General features: G+C 33.5%; 1 protein-coding gene across 5 annotated transcripts in view; it reads right to left on the reverse strand.

The window, feature by feature from the left end:
- ADGRL3 (adhesion G protein-coupled receptor L3) overlaps positions 1 to 14,060 on the reverse strand; it is a 938,528-nt gene that overhangs the window by 30,621 nt on the left and 893,847 nt on the right. For all 5 annotated transcript variants that reach the window (XM_065913896.1, XM_065913892.1, XM_065913894.1 and 2 more), the window contains 2 exons: positions 12,707 to 12,832; positions 3,196 to 3,292 (listed from right to left, as the gene is read on the reverse strand). In XM_065913896.1, the coding sequence (XP_065769968.1) occupies positions 3,196 to 3,292; positions 12,707 to 12,832 (223 nt within the window). The remainder of the gene's footprint in view (positions 1 to 3,195; positions 3,293 to 12,706; positions 12,833 to 14,060) is intronic.

Raw genomic sequence — 14,060 nt, forward strand, 5'->3', positions numbered from 1 at the left:
AAAATCCCCAAGAGAACGTATAAGAATGATATCATAAATTTGAAAATTATCAATAAATCTTCCAAAGTCTTCCTTGATTCCAAGGAGTACAATCCCAATAGTAATCAAATTGATCACATTGGGGATTCTAGACAGATAATCTGATATATAGGATATAACTAGTTGGTTCAAGAACCAAACATTAGAGATGATTTGAAAAAATATAAACCATTGAGAAGGATTTATTCACCGCATGGTAGATGTTTTTTTATTCTTAATGAATCCCAAAGATAATAATAATGGTTCTTATTTGGAAGAACAGATGATAAGACATACAGAATTTTAAGATAATTTTCTTTTAATGAATTGGACAGTGGTATGAATAGAAAAGAAATCCTGAGTTGAAAATAAGACTAATTTTTAGACAACTTCTTGTAGTTTTCAAAGATCAGAAGCACTCTAAAGACAATCATAAGAGATTTAAAATATCTAATTTAGAAAGAAAGGAAAATGAAGTTGGAAATTAAAAAATTATAACCGTAAGAAATTAAGAATGAATGGGAAGTTAGAATATATGAAGATGTAAAGATGTAGTGCCTAATGCTTTTATTTTAATAATAGAGAATATACTCTTTTGAATACATAGATGTAAATAATTATGCTGCTGAGGTGACTGAAGTGTTTATTTGGAAGGGTGAATCTTATATGCCACCTACCTAAATATGATACACACGCCTGAATGCAGGGAAGATAGGACCCTGGGGAACAAGACAAGATTAAAGAAGGAAGTTAAAGACTAGCTTCAGAGATATAATATGAAGAAATAAAATTTTAAAGTACTGCACTCATCTAAGATAAAAAATAATGAGATGAGAATAAAATGAGGAGTTTCTGACTCAGGGGACTAGGAAATTAATATAGGAGATCAGGAAGATCACTATGATGTCTCCCCATTAAAGTCACTGAGTGAAAGGAAGAATATATATCCTGAAGGAGAAGATCACTGCATAGGCATACTTCAAACAAATCATAAAGTCAATTTTACCCTCTCCCCAAAGTCATCATCAAATAACTTACTGGATATCACAAGAAATTTTGTACCTTTTCTTCAATGACTTTAAGAAGTATCCTTTAAAACTGAAGATTTTTTAAAACAGATTTAATATATAGTCAGACAATACAAAATATTATTATTTTCTTTAAATATATTTTAAATTGACCTAGTCATACATAGCACATAGTCCCAGTTGATGAAATTTCTGAGAAGGAAATAAAAAGGGTAAAGCAATCTTATACAATGCAACTGACCTTAAGATCAAGGTCATAAAAATTACTCATTTAAAATATTTTTTAATAAAGCTACATACTTTAATGTCAGTATAAATCTAGATCACAATGCTCAGCCAAGTAGTCTACATGTCTTCATATAAGTAGTAGCTTCTCTGTTTTCACAGTAAGCAAATAAATGGTGCATTATTACAATCAAATCTCATCTTTTGTTTAAATAATACATTCTGTGGTTTCTGTGATCATTAGATGCAAGATACTCCTAACAGAAAATCTTATAACTAAGAATAGCTTTCAAAAAAAGAATAGTTTTCTTAAAGGAACTATCTATACATTTTCAATGTATTATTTCCATGTACTATTTAAAGTAAAAAGAAAATCTGTCACTATGAAAGCAATTTATTTCCTAAACTTTGGAGGCATGTGTAGATAATATATTTGCTCTGATTTAGAAAATATGTCAAAGAATTAAGAGTATTCATATTTAAATTTTCATAAAACTAATCATAAAAGTAAACTTAAAAAGAGAACACTTATGAGATACTACATAAAAATCTGAAAATGAAATAAAATACAAGAAGGTAATTGTTTTACTTTAATGTATTTTCTTCATATTTGGAAGAATATTTGCACTCACTGTTCTAACTTAAGCAAAAGTGTTGTAGAAAATTTAATATCATCACTAGGTTATAGTTACTTTATCACTACCACACATATAAGCATGGAAGTCAATCAAGATTTATACAACATGGATGAATCCCTAAATCAAATTAACTTTGACACTACTTGTTATAACTTCTTTATATAAAGAAGATGCAACTTATTTGACTAAAAGTAATCGAGAACACCAGTATTTGAATCATTCTTAATCATAAGCCATAATTAGTGAATTAGTTGTTTCTAAGCATTTGATGTAACACAAAGTAGACAGAAGCAGGTTTAAAGCAAACAATTATAGTTTGGAGCTAATAAAAATAACAATATTGATCATAAGAAATCATGAAAATAGCCACCGAACATATGCATCAAAAAATGTCTCTTTTAGGACAGTCTGATTAAAATGTGCTCATGCCAGCACCATCCCCCAGATAAAACTATGTTCTAAAGATTTCCCAGCACAGACTGTAGTGTACCCCAGCTCTGCACATTGTTTCTACCCATTTTCACTGCAGTCAATTTAATTTTAATCTCTCTCTCTCACACTCACACATACATTTACGATGGGGGGCGGGGAGGAGAGGGAGAAAGTGAGAGGGAGAGAGACAGAGGGAATAAGAAAGATTAAGCACAAACAAAATAGTAGATTAAGGGAACATCATTTTTAAAATCTAAATGATATTCCATAAACATTTTAACCAGAAGCATATACACACCAAAAGAATTATTATATACATATGTGTATAAAATTTACATATAGTGGGTTTTTCCTTTTGTATCTTTAAATATCCAATATTATCTGAACATATCTTTTTGATATTAAGATTAGATGGGATTTTTCCACAAATACACAGGTTGCCTTAAGTATATTAGACAGTATAATTTTACTTCCACAAAGACTAAGAAATTGCTCTATACCTGGGACAACGTGGAACTCTTATGATGCTTAGCAGACTATATAGCCACATAATTGCCCATTTTCACAGCTTCCAATGAGGCCTGACAACTCACCAGTTTATAGCAGTGGCAGATGATTAGAGAAAGAAATTTCTCACTTTTTAGCTTACTTTCAGAAAAGATCTGAAAACTCAGGATTGAAAAAAGAAGCCTTATGAATAATGGAATACACTGCTACACTCAACCACATTTTATATCTTTGAAATATTCCTATCATATGGAAAAAAGTCCAGAAGTTGCAAATAAAGCAATGCATTTAGGAACTTCTTAAAGTAATCACAAAAAGAGTAAATATGAAAAAATATTTCTAATTACCTCTGTTGAGTGATGCTGAACTGTTTATATCTCCAGTAATGAAGGAAGACTCTGACTGCTTTCGGACTGTATCATTCCACATTCTACGAATTCGGCTCTGGATGAAGAAAAAAGAAAAGGAAATAAAATCACCACACAGTGAAACTTCACACAAGTCACTCTTTTTTTGTTTCTGTAATACAGGTTTATATGAGGCTTTCATTTCTGGCATCTGGCAAACACAGCTCCCACAAGCTTGCAGTACAGGAGAATGAGGACATCAGGAGCTAAAATAATGATGATCATTGGCTCTTATTAAGTGTATTCTTAAATACCTATGCCAGAAGTCATTATAACTATTTAAAAGAAATAAATGTAATAGTGGTGGTTTCGTTGGTCAGTTGTGTCTGACGCTTCGCAACCTTACGGACTGTAGCCCACCAGGTTCCTGTGTCCATAGAATTTTCCAGGCAAGAACACTGGAGTGGGTTGCCATTTCCTTCTGCAGGGGATTTTCCTGACCCAGGGATCAAATCTGTGTCTCCTGTGTTGCAGGAGGATTCTTACCAACTGAGTCACCAAGGAAGCCCCAAATGTAATATGATATGCCAAATTAAAAGATACATATGATACATATATAGATACATAGAAGATACATATGAAGATACATTGAAGTGTACTCTAGATAGAATTTAGTAATTTTAATTTCTAAGGTAAAACAAATTATTTTCACTATAATTTTATGGGAATGTTTAAATGGGCATTAAATTGAAGCTTTAGTAACAAAAATTTACTTAATTCAGAATCTTGTAAGAAGACATAGTTTGGGATGAAAAGAACAGAGTATTATTAAGATGCTACTAAACTTAACATTTTCTATTAATTTTATGAGAAGATCAATGTAATTTTACATGTTACATACTATTTGACTTTTCTATCTTTTGAAGGAAACAAAGGAAGTCAACTGATCTTTATTTATTTCCATATAGTAGGAAGTTTTATAGAGAACTGAAATTCTTGCATCATATATTCTCAAATTCAATTTTCTAAGTGTCTGATGATTCAAGAAAGCAGAACAATATTTTTCCATTGTGGGGGGAGATTTTTCTTCTGGTTTACTGTATAGCTACTTTATTAGAGTTAGGGATCAAAAAAGAAATGACAGTCTTGTCAACAGGAAACAAAACATTTTCAGAAGCTTTTCCAAGGATGAAAAAGTTATAATACTAACAAAAGGGTTATGTTTCAAATATATTTGAACTCAAATAATAGGAGTACCTAATTCTCAAAATATTAGATGACTGGTTTTATGAATATTGAGTCATGTTTATCCTTTGGAAATACTATTTTGTTATATAAGTCAGAAAATACACATATTACACATACAAACAAAGCAAAAATAATAAAAGTACAATAAGAAAACCGATGCAATAAACCTGACACTTAAAAAATGTTTCTATTGAAAAATACTTCAAAATTCAAACTGAAATACTGTGAATCAATTTCTTATATTTGCTTTATTGGTTAATTGTATGTATTTTCTTTAATGTAGAAAATAGAAAGGGGAAAGGCAAATACAAACATCTTTGCCTTTATGGAGCTGCTAGACTAATACATGACACATTAATCACATATAAATTAACAAAATAAATGCAAAAGTACAATATGTCCACAAATCTCTATAGAAGCATTATTAATGATAGCTGAAAACTATGCACAATTCAAATGACTATCAATGGTAGGATGGACACATAAATCATAGAATAATGTAGAGTGAGGAAGGGCTTCCCAGGTGGCTCAGTGGGCAAAGAATCCGCTTGTGATGCAGGAAATGCAGGCAGACACAGGTTCAATCTGGGGGTTGGGAAGATCCCCTGGAGGAGGGTATGGCAACCCATTCCAGTATTCTTGCCTGGAGAATCCCATGGACAGATGAGCCTGGTGGGGAACAGTCCATCAAGTCACAAAGATTGGATACGACTGAATGGACTGAACACACATAGTAATGAAAATAAAAGAGCAACATAGTCTCCTGCAGCAACAAAATGCCCAAGGAAAGAAGGAAAACATATAAAAGAATACGTACTGGATGATTTCATGTGGATAAGCATCAAACACATGCAAAACAAAAGCTACTGTTAAAAGTTAAGATAAGTGATTATGTCTTGAGATGACTGATTAAGAAGCATTCAAATGGTTTCTAAGTTACTGCCAATATTCTAATAATTGATCTGGGGAAGGATAAATCATTGTGCCATACACTTAAATTTTGTGTGGTTTTATTAATGTCTATTATGATACATAATTAAAATAATTTTTAAGTGCATATAACAAAAGAACATGTCCTTGTCTAGGAAATCTGAGAACACTGCAGTGAAGAAATGAAATCTCAACTGAGAGTTGATAGAATTATGCTTATTTTTGCATGCATGCTCAATTGTGTCTGACTCTGTGACTCCATGGGCTCTAGCCTGCCAGGCTCCTCTGTCCATGGAATTTTCCAGGCAAGAATAGGGAGTGGGTTGTCATTTCCTCCCTCCAGGGGTTCTTGCCCACCCATGTCTTCTGTGCCTTCTGCATTGACAGGCAAATTCTTTATCATTGAGCCACCTGGGGAGCCTGCCTATTTTTAGGTGACATTTATTTGAGCTGTCCCCATTATCTTCTATTATTATTATCTTCTATTAGTCTCTCAACCTGGGCTTGCCACACCTGTTCCCCTGCTGTTACTTAACAAGCCAAGCATGCTTCTGCCTTAGGTTTTGTATGATTATTTCTTCTGCATGGAGTACTCTTTCCCCAGATACTGGTATAGATAACTCTTAACATCTCTTTTAATCTTTGCTCAAATACTTTCTCCTTAGAGAGACCTAACTTGATCATCCTATATAGAATTGTATTTCATGCACCCAACTCTGCAACTTTTTGCCCTCATAGCTTTACCATTTTCTATATACAACATATTATTATAATATAGTTATTTCTTATATTTATATTTAATGTCCAAACAGTAATGTCCAATGTCTGCACTAGTTTTGAGGCTCTAAAAAACAGAAAGTTTGGAAATTCCCTGGTGGTTGAATGATTAGGAATCCATGCTTTCACTGCTGAAGGCCCAGGATCAATTCCTGGTCAGGGAACTAAGATTCCATTGGCCACATGATGCACCCAAAAGAAAAAAGTAAAATAAAAATTCTGTCCTTTTTTTGTTCACCTGAAATTGTACTGATATATAATAATTACTGTGTGTGTATAAAATATATATTACAAATATATCAAATATTTCAATCAATTCTTCTAGGCGCTATCATGTGTTTTTCATGTATTCACTCACTGAAATCTCCCAAGAATTCCCTGAGGTATGTACTCTCCTATTCATTACAAAATTGAGATTTAGAGGTTAACATGTACAATATCACAGACCTAATAAGTGGTATAACCAATATTTGACTTCAATCATTTGGCTCCTGATTTAGGAGATTAGAACTTATTACACTATATCAAATAATAATTGAAAAAGTAAAAGGAGAAAGGGTAAAGTATTGCAAGCAGAGAAAAATATATACTATTTAGCATTAAGCTTATACTTAAATGTTCATGGAAAGGACCAGGACAAGCTTTAGAATATGCTAGTGAAAAAAGTAAGTCACAGAAGATTACACACAATAAGATATCATTTTAAAGAAATATTTTAAGAAGGTGAAGTAATGAACATCTTTTGGAGAGGTGAAGAAATTTTTAGAATAAGTCATGAAAATGACGAACAAAGGTTAGTAGACTGTCTCTGGTAGGGAGATACAGGGATTGCTTAGGGAGAAGTTTCAAGAAGGGAAAAACATATGGCAAATACTCTATTTCCTAAGTTTGATGGTGAGTTCACAGGTGTTGATTTTATTACTACACTTTACAACTTAATCTATGGTACATATATTTTTTGTTTAAAATACTGTATAACAAAAGTAAATACATCTACAAATTCAACAAAACAAATGAAAATAGAAGAATTAATGAAAGGTCAAGGTGGAAAGAACAATACTTCAGTTCAGAGTTTTTATTTTTTTATTTAATTTTTTTTCCATTTATTTTTATTAGTTGGAGGCTAATTACTTTAAATATTGTGGTTTTGCCATACATTGACATGAATCAGCCATGGAGTTACATGTATTCCCCATCCTGAACCCCCCTCCCACCTCCCTCCTCATCCCATCCCTCTGGGTCATCCCAGTGCACCAGCCCTGAGCACTTGTCTCATGCATCCAACCTAGGCTGGTGGTCTGTTTCACCCTTGATAGTATACATATTTCAATGCTATTCTCTCAGAACATCCCACCCTCGCCTTCTCCCACAGAGTCCAAAAGTCTGTTCTATACATCTGTGTCTCTTTTTCTGTTTTGCATATAGGGTTATCGTTACCATCTTTCTAAATTCCATATATATGCATTAGTATACTGTATTGGTGTTTATCTTTCTGGCTTACTTCACTCTGTATAATGGGCTCCAGTTTCGTCCATCTCATTAGAACTGATTCAAATGAATTCTTTTTAACGGCTGAGTAATATTCCATGGTGTATATGTACCACAGCTTCCTTATCCATTCATCTGCTGATGGGCATCGAGGTTGCTTCCATGTCCTGGCTATTATAAACAGTGCTGCGATGAACATTGGGGTGCATGTGTTTCTTTCAGATCTGGTTTCCTCAGTGTGTATGCCCAGGAGTGGGATTGCTGGATCATATGGCAGTTCTATTTCCAGTTTTTTAAGAAATCTCCACACTGTTTTCCATAGTGGCTGTTTTGCATTCCCACCAACAGTGTAAGAGGGTTCCCTTTTCTCCACACCCTCTCCAGCATTTATTGCTTGTAGACTTTTGGATAGCAGCCATCCTGACTGGTGTGTAATGGCACCTCGTTGAGGTTTTGATTTGCATTTCGCTGATAATGAGTGATGTTGAGCATCTTTTCATGTGTTTGTTAGCTATCTGTATGTCTTCTTGGGAGAAATGTCTCTTTAGTTCTTTGGCCCATTTTTTGATTGGGTCATTTATTTTTCTGGAATTGAGCTGCAGGACTTGCTTGTATATTTTTGAGATTAATCCTTTGTCTGTTGTTTCGTTTGCTATTATTTTCTCCCATTCTGAAGGCTGTCTTTTCACCTTGCTTACAGTTTCCTTTGTTGTGCAAAAGCTTTTAAGTTTCATTAGGTCCCATTTGTTTATTTTTGCTTTTATTTCCAATATTCTGGGAGGCGGGTCATAAAGGATCCTGCTGTGATTTATGTCAGAGTGTTTTGTCTATGTTCTCCTCTAGGAGCTTTATAGGTTCTGGTCTTACATTTAGATCTTTAATCCATTTTGAGTTCATTTTTGTGTATGGTGTTAGAAAGCAGAGTTTTTATAAACCAACCTTTTACAAGTGATTACCACTGGGAGATCAATGGATGGAGAGGATTTTTATTTTGTCTTGAAAATCACATCCCTCCATTACCTACATAGTAGCCACATGATTTTATTACATGTGGGTGATTTCCTGTCACCCCGTTTCCTGAATTATATCCTTAACTTTCTAAATAGTCAAAATAAAATCAAAACTCCAGTTGTCTTACAAATACTTAAGGATTCATCTCCCAGCTTTCTTCAACTTCATCTCCCATTCACACACCACTTGAACCAATGACATTCTTCCTACTCCCAAAGTTTCAAGTTCTTACCCACCTAAATGCCTTTATATTTGATGCGCTCACCTGAAATTCTCTTTCCCTGAACATCCTTCCTGTCATTTCTCCAGTCTTTGCTAACACTTAATCCAAGTAACCACCTGGACTTTATGCATCATATGGCCATATTTGTTTCTGCACCAGCTTTTATAACCTGGTATTTTCTGTTGGTTTATTTGATTGCTAATAAATTTCCTGCCTTTTACAGTTAGTATGAAAGCCCCAGATCTTGGAAGAAGTTGCCTTTTAACCATTTTATAAGAGCTTATAAGATTATAAGCTTATAAGATTGCTTGGCATTTTATAACATAAATCCAAAGTTTCTTAACAACAAAAAATAATGTTTGTCATTTTAGAAGTCCTCTGATGTGGAAAAAGACACTTATACTCTCAAAATTTTACCTCAGTATCAGTGAGTGTTTTAGATGTTGCTCATGGAATTTCACAGTTAATGTAAAATATTTATTATTTCTACCTAAACAGACTATATTTAAGTAATATTACTTTATGTAGTTTAGACTGTCAAAGTTAAACAGAATCAGTATTATATTAAGCACGAGAAAGCAACATGAGGTTTTTCTTCCTAATATTATAATTGTGATGTTATAACTATAAAAGTAAAAAACAAAAGACACAGCTTTAAAATGTATACCTGAAATTATAGTCTGCAATAATGCCCCTAGTAAGTGATATCAATTCCAACTTTTAGAGCATATACAATTTGTGTTTTGTATACATTAGCTTAATCTTCCTAATGATGTAAGAAATCAGAAACCACTTTACTTATGAAAAAACTGAAGGCTAGTGAGTTTAATGACTTGTTTTGTGTCACAGCTGGTAGGAATATGGCAAGGCTAGAATTAAAACAAGTTCTACCCACTCACAAAGTTTATGATTATTCCTTTAAGCTACAGTATTTTATCTTGTGGGTTAGAAGTAATGCTAAACATTGCACAACTCTGTTCTAACATAATTCGTGAAACTACGAAATATTATGATTTCACTGAAGACATCTGCCAATAAAATGGTTGTGGGATAATGGTTGATGAGCTCAGTTTTATGAAAGGAATGCAGAAACAAATCAGGTTAAATGACATTCTGTAGAATCTCAGAAATTTCAATTTAAAATTGTTGAAAAGACTACTACAAAAAAGAGAGGTAAGAATTTATCAGGTTGAAAATGAAAGAATGGATCTCAAGAAGGTCATACAGAAAGTGTCCACGTGTGCCTCCACTCTTACAAGAAATTCAGATTCTGAATGATAATCTACTAGTCCTAACTCAGAAATCTCAGTCCATCTAATTTGGTACATTTGATTCCTTAATTTACAACTTTGCAACTGTACTAAGGCATAGAAATAATAAAATAAATTCAAATTTTAAATAACTGCCTATTATCTGTGGGAATAAGTTCCATGATCATTATGATAATTTGTGGTTGCTAAGTGTCAAGATAACTTGTCAAAATAAAAATAATCATCCTAAAACTAACATATAACTGATAGCTTTGACAGTTACATGTTAGTTCTAAAATGTTTAGTTGGAACATTAGATTGATAATAGATATGTGATTTTATTTATAAAATAAAACATAACTCCTTTAGTGTGATGATAATATTTCTGAGAATATTGTTTATTATCTTTGGTTTATAAGAGTTTTTCAAGTGCTAGTTCAGTGTGCACAACTGTCCAGCCTGACAATGAATGTGTTTTAGAGAATCAGATATATTAGCTTGGCAAGTGATATTATAATTAAAGGTTATAAGGATATTTAATTTTCTAAGCATATGAATGGAATTATTTAGGGAAACTGAACCTCTTATTTTAAGCCAATTGGAATTAGTCAAAGAACAAATATCTTTTTATTATATATGTGTGCATATACATAATTACCAAATTAAAATAAATAAATTTAGAAGGTTGAGTTAATAGAGTTAAAATATGTTCTTGATTTATAAATTTATTCTGGAATTTCAATTCAAGTCTTATTCAGAAAATTTCAATTAACAACACTACAAAAATGGTTGTTTTTCCCATTGAACCATATATTCTTAGAAATATTAGTTTGGTAATTGGAACTCAAACTCACTCATGCATGACCCACATATGTCTTTTATTTGGCGCATTTTAGCATCCTAGAGTTGCTGAAATTTCTACATAATAATCTTTGGACTGACACTGTGTGGAAAATGGAAGACAAATTACTTAAAAGCTCTTAAATTCCTTTGAGAGGGATGAAACAGTCATTATTAATATATCTAGTGCTGATGTTGAAGCTGAAACTCCTATACTTTGGCCACCTGATGCAAAGAGCTGATTCATTTGAAAAGACCCTGATGCTGGGAAAGACTGAGGCAGGAGAAGGTGACAAAGAGGATGAGATGGTTGATGGCATCACCAATGGGTGATGGACCATGTCAATGGACATGGGTTTGGGTAAACTCCGGGAGTTGGTGATGGACAGGGAGGCCTGACATGCTGCAGTTCATGGGGTCACAAAGAATCAGACATGACTGAGCGACTGAACTGAAGTGCTGGACTCATGGGAGTAAGCACTTTGATCAGTTAAATCAATGATGCTATTTTGGTATTCTTCACTCCCTGAATTATCCTTTGACCTACTAGCATACAACATGAAATGAGTTATAAATTTCTATGGCAGAAAGTGAAGAAGAACTAAATAGCCTCTTGATGAAAGTGGAAGAGGAGAGTGAAAAAGTTGGCTTAAAACTCAACATTCAGAAAACTAAGATCATGGCATCTGGTCCCATCACTTCATGGCAAATAGATGGGGAAACAGTGGCTAGCTTTATTTTTCTGGGCTCCAAAATCACTGCAGATGGCGATTGCAGCAATGAAATTAAAAGACACTTACTCCTTAGGAGGAAAGTTATGACCAACCTAGACAGCATATTAAAAAACAGACATTACTTTGCCAACAAAGGTCCGTCTAGTCAAGGCTATGGTTTTCCAGTGGTCATGTATGGATGTGAGAGTTGGACTATAAAGAAAGCTGAGCACCAAAGAATTGATGCTTTTGAACTGTGGTGTTGGAGAAGACTCTTGAGAGTCCCTTGGACTGCAAGTAGATCCAACCAGTCCATCCTAAGGAGATCAGTCCTGGGTGTTCATTGGAAGGACTGATGTTGAAGCTGAAACTCCAGTACTTTGGCCATCTGATGTGAAGAGCTGACTCACTGGAAAAGACCCTGATGCTGGGAAAGATTGAGGGCAGGAGGAGAAGGGGACAACAGAGGATAAGATGGTTGATGGCATCACCAACACAATGGACATGAGTTTGAGTAAACTCCGGGAGTTGGTGATGGACAGGGAGACCTGGCTTGGTGAGGTTCATGGGGTCGCAAAGAGTCGGACACGACCGAGTGACTGAACTGAACTGAACTGAACTGATTAAACCTACTATTTAACAAGTAAATATTTTCAGTATACAATAAAGAGTTATTAGACAAGTTAAAAGAAGTAATTAACTCAAGAACATTTATGTAAAATATTACTTTCTTAGAATTTTAGGCGAAATGCCAAATTCCTTTCCTCACCTTCATTTTTCATTCAACTAGGAACAAGCTGAAATCATGAATTACTATACAAACTTATACTCTAAACTTCAAATCTTTTTGCACTTTGGTTTCTTAAATTTCCATCATAACCATTCTCATTTGAGACACAGTAAAACAAAACAACAAAAATGTGTTGTGTTAAATGCTTGGGATAGAAAATAAATCTTATCAAGAAAGGATAGCAATGCATAACAGAATACAGATAAGAGCTATTTCATTTTAACTAACAAATATTGTTTACCTGTGAGCCTGTGGAGTAGCGCCCAGGAGTTCGAGAACCAGATGTTTTCCCTGAGCCGATGGAGCTCTCTGTACTCTTGCCACTGCAGCAATGCGTTCGCAGGCATTTCCCATACTCTTTACGTACCTAGTCAAGAACATCAACTTCTATTAGCAAGGAATTCATTTCAGCTAGAAATATAAAATGCATGTGAGTTTTATTTTCAGACAGTTAAAAAATTTTACCCTACAGATATAAATAAGAAAGTCTGTTCAGAATACATTTTGCATGTTTTTTTTTTTACAATATAAAATAATATCCATACTGTCAAGATTGACATTTGTATAACTGGACTTTTTAAAACACATAAACACACATATGCCCAATCACACCATAAGGATGTAATCTCTTAGTTGAAAAAACAAAAACTTAAGCCTCTTCTATACTATTTTTAGCTTCACAGAGCTGCTACAATGTATTCCTATTGGTGCAACTATTATTTAGGCAGAGGTTTAGCCAGGAAGTTAGAAGAGGAAATAGAAATGGGTGAGAGAGAAAGAGGGGACAGAATATTTAAAGACAGAGCAGAAAAAAAGAATGTGTTGGGCTAAGCATTTTTAAATAATTTATATTTCTTTGAAATTTATTTCTCTTAAAAGAGGTAAATTGTCAATTTGAGAATATAAAATTCAAAATATTTAAAATTTATTCCCTCAAAATGGTGGTGGTTTAGTCACTAACTCATCTCCAACTCTTATAACCCCATGGACTATAGCCTGCCAGTCTCCTCTGTCAATGGAATTTTCCAGGCAAGAATACTGGAATGGGTTGCCATTTCCTTCTCCAGTGAATCTTCCCAACCGAAGAATTGAACCTGGGTCTCCTGCATTGCAGACAGAGTCTTCACCAACTGAACTATGAGGGAAGACCTCCATCAAAATAGTTCTATTCAATAATTACAGAGAAATATGATTTTTTCCTATGTAGGACTGCAATTAACTAATTAATCCTTGATGTAGTATAAAAATCACAATATAAAAAGGAGATATACATTTTTCAGCTGATACTTTCAAACAAGAAAATATATCAACGATTCTGGGGGAAATCAATTTAATCAAATAAGACTTACAAAGATAAACAGAAATTGTTCTAAATCATATCTCCACTAGTGATATCAAGAAAAATAAATGCCAATTACTTGTTCACCAATTAAAACATATTATAGGATAACTTACTGGTTTTACACTCACAAATTTTACATTCATTATGAAATAATATTGTATTATCTTTAGCATTTCATTGATTTCACATGAGTCCATAGTTTCCAGAATTTGTAACAATGGTATATTATTTAAAACAAACATAAAAACATGTT

This window comes from Muntiacus reevesi, chromosome 22 (genome assembly GCF_963930625.1).
Source record: "Muntiacus reevesi chromosome 22, mMunRee1.1, whole genome shotgun sequence".
NCBI lineage: Eukaryota > Metazoa > Chordata > Mammalia > Artiodactyla > Cervidae > Muntiacus > Muntiacus reevesi.